The sequence below is a fragment of the Drosophila suzukii genome, chromosome 2L (genome assembly GCF_043229965.1).
Source record: "Drosophila suzukii chromosome 2L, CBGP_Dsuzu_IsoJpt1.0, whole genome shotgun sequence".
Taxonomy (NCBI): domain Eukaryota; kingdom Metazoa; phylum Arthropoda; class Insecta; order Diptera; family Drosophilidae; genus Drosophila; species Drosophila suzukii.
The window spans coordinates 9,075,410-9,082,353 of record NC_092080.1 but is presented as its reverse complement, the minus strand read 5'-3'; the positions used below and the strand labels follow the sequence as shown (position 1 = coordinate 9,082,353).

Genomic DNA, 6,944 nt, shown 5'->3' with positions numbered 1-6,944 from the left:
ATATATTTTATATATATATACTATACAGATAAAGCGGCGGGGTGAAAGGGCAGGCAGACAAATAAAGCGGAAATGTTAACAGCAACGAGTGGCGCCGGCGACAGGAGAAAGGAGAATGGAGAAAGGGGGGGTTTTGAGGGGTCAGGGGTTGACTTTTCCTCCTTCCGAATTTTCATTTTGTACACGATTTCCGCTTAAGCACATGGGACAAGCTATCCCAGCTCGATTTCCCCCAGCCATGTGCGTATAATTTATGTTGCAATTTATATATGTACCTCTAGTTTTTTTCGGGGAACTCGAATTGACTGTCAGTCGAGCGGTGAAATATTCAGTGGAAAAGACAGGTGAGGAGCCAGGTGAGAAGTGGCTGCAATGTTCTGTTGACATCACTGCCTTGGAGAGCTGGAAAGAGAAACTGCACAGGAAAAATGGTTATATTATGATATTATATTTAAAGTTATTTGAATATGATTTGATATATCAACAATTTCATAAAGCTGTTTTTGAATATATCAAGTTAATATCAAGTAATATACCAAGAATATATCAAGTTTAATAAATAAACTTGGAATTCAAGCTTTTTCCGCTAAAGTATACTAATAAAATGTATCACCATTTATTTAAATTTTAAATTTTTATCATTAAACGATTAATGGTATAATGGTATAATTGTATTTTTCTGGGTATGGCATTAGGCTGTTAAACAATTCCTTCAAGTCCTTGCTCGAATAAAAAAGATCAGGAGAAAAAAGGCAAACAAAACAATAGAGGGACCTGAATAAAGGAGGAAAATGCCAGCCAAGAGGGTCCACGGAACAGAACACATTCCTTTGCAAATGTCAATTAAATAGTTGTTTGCTTGACAATTGGCAACAGGCTGCCTAAGAAAAGGAACTCCTTCAGGACAATTCCCTCTTGGAGCCATGTCTTTGTTCCTGTTCTTGTGCCCTAAGCCCGTTAAGGAAACTTTAAGCATTAGTAGAAAAAACCAGTGAACAAATTCTGTAAAAGACAAAAGACAACTCGTTGGGCGCGCATTAAATGGGTATTACGCATTTAGGAAACTTCAATGTCAGTGGAAAATAAAGTATTGAAGATAAAGTATTTCTGTCATTTCGTTTAATGATTTTATTTAACTTAGCAACTTTGATGTTAATTAAAAGATGTCAGCGTTTCAACAAGTTTAGTACATTCTTAGTACCTAAATTAAATAGAAGTTCAGATTAGGTTAAGCCAAATTAAAGGATTAAAATTAAGTTATATTTTTTATTCGCACTTTTTGCAGAACTTTCATGCAATTCAACTGGCTTTACATACTTGACACTTGATTATCTTTTTCCATTTTGGCTACATTTTTTTGTGCTTATCAAATTGGTTGTAAAATCCCTTGAACAAGTCAAAAACTTGTTCTCTTTGGAATAATTTGCAGTAACTGTCAAAGGAGATTTCTCTGCCATTTGTTCTTGCCTTTTTTGCATTAAGCCTGGCTATTTTTATACCTTTATCATGTTATATGTATCTCTGATAAATTGTCTGCTGGCTGCCATCTCCAACCCGTCCACTCAGCTTTAATTTGCCTGTCATTTCGCATTGCCTGCGAGGGCTAAGCTGACATTTGGCCCCGTCAACTGCCACCCACCCACTTTTTCAGCCAAGCTGCGCACATTTTGTGAAATGTAAGCGAAAAGGGGAAAAACTTGCACAGGTCGCAAACTGGGGGCAGGAAAAAAAAAAAGGAAACCCTGTGGGTGGAGGCTGGAATGAAACTAATTACGTGGACGACTTTACACGCAGATAAGACTTAAATCACCAAAATGAAATGAAATTTCATTCCGGAAAAAAAGAGGGAAAATGTTGCCTCTAAACGTGCACAACGTCATTAGGAAAAAGGGCTGCAAAACAAAGTGTGAAAGCCAAGAAAGCGACCGCGAAGCGGGTTAATTACGCACAACAAACAATAAATTACTTGGTCCACAGAAATGCAAAAAAAAAAAGGGGGAAAAATAAGAAAGAAATTAGTAAAAAGAGACCCTAATCAGCTTAGTGGGGTTTTCTTTTTGCCCAGAAAAGATGATTAAATTTGTGTGTCGAAATCAAAGGAATATTGCGTATACGCCATGTGTTGCTAGAAATACCCTTCTTTTCTCTGCTTTCTCTGCTGTCACTTCTCTAAGCTCGTTTTTCCTTCACTGTTTTTTTCGCTTTCCACTTAATTTCTTTGGCTCTTTCATTTTATCAGCTGGCTTTGTTTTTGCGAACTCACACAAAAACAAAATACACTGAGCAAGCCAGAAAAAAATGGCGAAGGAATTTTTTAATTATAAAATGTGTTTATCCGGAATTAATTGTTTTTTTTGTTGTTGTTGTTTCTTTCACTTTAGCAGCTGTCCCGAAAAAGTAATCCAACAAAAATAAAGTCTTTTTATCTCTGCATTTCTCTTTCACATTTCTCTTTGGTATATTACTCGCATTTTAAGCTTTGACTTTTTGTCGTGCTTAAAAGAGAGAAAAATAAATTTATTCACGAAGGATTATTTAGCTTTTTTAGAAGAATTTTACGGGTGAATTCCTTTAAAACTCAAAGTTATCTCAGTATAATAAATGGCAAATTAAATATTTGCTGTCATGTGGTCAATCTTATAATCCTTTTGCCTTAAAACAACAGCGCAGCACTTCCCAAAAATGTTTACATAGCAAAACCTTGTAAGTTATATCTCCCAAAAACAAATTTCATATAATCCTTGAATTTGGCTTCAAATAGTGTAACCCTCTCTGCCTCATTTCTACACTAGTTTTTTTTACAATAAGTTCCGCTAACTGTTTCCCTAATTTGTAGCAGTCCATTGCTCCTCGCAACGCTCCAAGAAAAATGTCGCACAATCCAACATTAATTCGAAAGGCTAAATCCACACGTATGGATAATCCCTCGATGACCCAGGCATATCGACAACAGGTCAACGAATATGGACTGCCCAAAGAGAAGATTCCCAAGATGAGTAACGTTCGACGCACCAAGACATCCAAACAGCAGGTGCCGGAACCACCAAAGGATATCGTTCACGACATGAGCAGGATAAGTAATCATTTCGATATGACTCAGGCCTCCAAAAACGCGATCAGAGTTGCCGGCGGAGGCAATGCAGCAGTGGCTCCTAAATACCAAAGCAGGGTTCATCTAAGCGACGAACCATCCAAAACTGTTCGACCTCCAGTGACCACAGCTAGTTTTCAAAAACTTACACCCAAAGAGATCAAGGAGCTCAAGGAAACCAAAGATATCAAGGTTTACAAGGAACCCAAGGAAACCCGAGGTTTAAAAGAACCCAAGGAGTCTAGGGAGCACAGAGAACATAAGGAACCCAAAGAATCTAGAGAACCTAAGGAACTGAAAGAACTGAAAGAACCCAAAGAACCCAAAACAAAGGGAGGCGATAAATCACCCAATCTCAGTCATCGTTCTACCCGCTCGAGCACCAATCGCACCAAGAACTATTTCGACAAGTACCTAAAATTCGCCTTTGATCTGAGCACTCCTGAGGGTGTGCAGAAACTGGAGGATCACTTCTTTCCCAACCAATCCTTTGGCCAGAACCAAAATCCAACTGGCAGCTCAAACCTTAAGAGAGAGGGATAAGCTAAGCCCGATTTAAACAATTTCATACAAGCCAAACTATGTCGATCCAAAATTTTCAAGTTTTTTACAAGGTGATTATTAAATTGCAGCAAACATATCCTATAAAATTATGTTGGAATATTGTGAATACGAATGTTACTTTAGTTTATAAATCTAAATTTATTGCTTTTCTTGTTTATTACGATTACAAATTAAATAAAGAGAGTTCTGTGTTATAATTTTTAAATTAAAGATACGTTTTATCAGTGGAATATTAGTATATGGAAAGAAAACATCTAATGTCCAACTAAATTTAAATTTGCAAATAATTAACAAGTGCTAGAATTTTCCTCCTAAAGGGATTTAGACCCCAGAGCCTAATGAGCGTTAATAACACTTTAGTGAGAGTTTTGCAAAAACAAAAAAACCCCTGCACAAAGGCACCATTCAAATAGTGGGTAATGTTTCTGCAGGGCTTAAATGAAATTTATTGTGTGGTCCAAATGCCTCACTCTCTCTTACTTTTTCCCTATGCAAATGTATTTTGCTTTGTTCAACATAAATTCACACACACACTGCCATGTGGACACCCACACTCTCACACACCCACCAACACACACACACACACACACAAAATGCTCATTCAGAAAAGCAACAAAAGCTGCGCATTGGGCATTGTAAATCATAATCAAAACAATAGAACAAATGAAGCTAATGTGCCGCATGGAAAACAACAATTGGATGAATGAGTGGCAGAAAGAGAGGATATATATGGATATAGAGCAGGATATACGATCCTGGTAGTGACATACCATTAAAGCTGGCAAATTAAATTACGGAATATCTGATAAAACGTTTAGTGTCCTCAGGGAATAGTTTATTGAAACAAGAGTCTTACATTTAAATAATTTACCATAAATAACAAGGATCTATCTTAACAGGAAAGTAAGTCCTTAGGAACTAGGAAAAATGGTGTTTTAACAGGAAAGTAAATCCTCAGGAATTAGAAATAATGATATTTTAAAGGGAAAGTAAATCCTTAGGAATTAGAAAAAATGGAGGAGCATACAAAAATAGCTAAAAAGAATATATATATGATTTTTATTTTATACAATTGTGATAATATCTAAGGAACTAGATAACATAAAAGTGTACAAGAGTTTCCTAAATGTTCTCTTAACTTAAATAAATGTATTACAAATCCTAAACACCAATAAAAAATTATAAGCATCTTAAAGTTAATTTAGGAAAACGAAAATTAAGGTGAGTACGTATATTTAGGGTATCTAAGTATCCCCCATTATAGCGAATATTTTTCAACAGGAACTGTCAGTGTCTGCTGTTCGATGCCATGTGATTTACTGCCTGTGCGCATGCATATTTTATTCAATTAATTTTTATCATTCAAGAAAAAATAATAATAAAATCGTTCATAACAATGGCGCGTAATTAGTGGGAATTGATTTATGCGACTGTCGGAGCATCGATATTACCGAACTGAATGTTTAACAAAACGTGCTTAATGAAATGCAAATAGTGGACAATTGAAGCCTGACTGAATTTCGCGATATTTAAAAATCTTTACCTGCAACGCTGTGTGTAGCTGGTTGACATCGGGTCAGATCTACTTTTTCAAGCATTTGGTCCCCTTCAACCAGCTGTAGCCAGTGGTTGATGACAACGAAATACGAGTGAATTGTGATAAATGGCAAACATATAATATAATATTTAAAAAGCAAAAATATCAAACAATTGACACATAGAAGATTAATTTCACTAAAAATGTAAGCGCAATTAATCTGCAAAACTACGGACAATAGCTAAGATAAATATTCAATTTAATCCAGTTATGTAAATATAGTTTCCTGCAAAGCTGAATTTATGGGAATTATAGGGTACCTTTTTTATGTACTTTATATATGCACTGCATTTTTATATTCTTGATTGTTATTTGCCAACATCAGTCTGCATTCTAATGATGTTGAACTATGCAAATAATCTTGGCCAGCAGGAATTGGTAACGGAGGGATAAGAATGGGTTTGCGATGATTCGGTTCGATGTGATTTTTAACTTATAAGTAAAAAGATATTTAAGAACTGTATTTATACATTTGATTTATTAAATAATACAACTATTTTCAACGACTGGAATGTAACTATGTTGCTGCTTAGGTTACGGTTAATATTATGTTTATTGGTGATACTTGCAACCTTCAATGAAATAAATTAATAAATAAATAACTGCTTGTTGATTTGCCGACTAAATGGAGGTCTACATATTAAAATAATAATAAAATATATAGCAAAAGGTGTGATTGATTTTTTATATATTAATCTGTATAATTAATTCATTGTCTTTTTGTGATCTGAAAATACAATAATCTGGATTTGAAAATCCGGATAAGTTATAAAAGATTATTACTCAACAGATTATCAAAAGCAGATAGGATTTCACAAAATGCACTTCAGCTTCATCCAAATTAGACCAAATGGCGAAAATTCTGCTTTGCAGACAATTTTCTGCTTTTCGGGAAAGCAAATAACTCATTTTCATGTCGAGTGCATTTCGACTAAGAGCATTAAGTATTTACCGATTAAATATCCGCACAAGCACACACAGTCAGCGATGTATTATATGCAAATATTTGATGAAATTCTGGCAATGGCAAATACATGAGCTCCGCTCAAGAAAATCAAACAGTTTCCATTATTCAGTGGTATTTCGCTTGATCCTCGGGTTTCTAATCTATTGCTTCGATTTCGATGCAGCTCTATAAACGCGGACTATCAAACAAATTGAATTTAATTAATTTTATAGCCATGTGGAGTGAGTATGAAATGGTCACTCAATTAGTTAACAAGCTGCGTTGGCATTTGCACTCTAATCAACTCGACTGCTTCGTCCACAGTCTATTCAGAAAATTTGGGAAATCAAGTGATATGCAAATAGCCCCAGCTCTTTGAACAAACTACAATTAATAAAATGTCTGAAGAGTGGATTTGAAATGTGGTACAATAAATAATCTGACCATTCGAGCGTTTAATTTATGAAATCATCTAAGTGAAAAGTTGGAATTTTCCACTGGAATTAGTTAAATAAGCAGTACGTGTTTCGAGGCAAATAGTTAACCTGGTTTACCTTTAATATTTGTTACAAAAATACCCTTCTGTGCAATAAAATAATTATTTTCTAGATTAAAACTATTCAAAAAATGTTAAATATATTTTAATAACTACTTTGTAAGTTTTTTTGAGAACAATTATATAAAAAATTTTTTATATATCTGAAGACTGATTACATAAAACTTAACAGGATATTTAATATTCTTTT

The 6,944-nt window shown here is 34.7% G+C and overlaps 1 protein-coding gene across 1 annotated transcript; it reads left to right on the top strand.

The window, feature by feature from the left end:
- Positions 1-2,736: 2,736 nt before the first annotated feature.
- LOC108011029 (uncharacterized) lies at positions 2,737-3,768 on the top strand. Its single transcript, XM_017076075.4, has one exon. It carries the CDS (start codon positions 2,870-2,872, stop codon positions 3,632-3,634), a length of 765 nt encoding a protein of 254 aa, XP_016931564.2. The 5' UTR covers positions 2,737-2,869; the 3' UTR covers positions 3,635-3,768.
- The last annotated feature ends 3,176 nt before the right edge of the window (positions 3,769-6,944 follow it).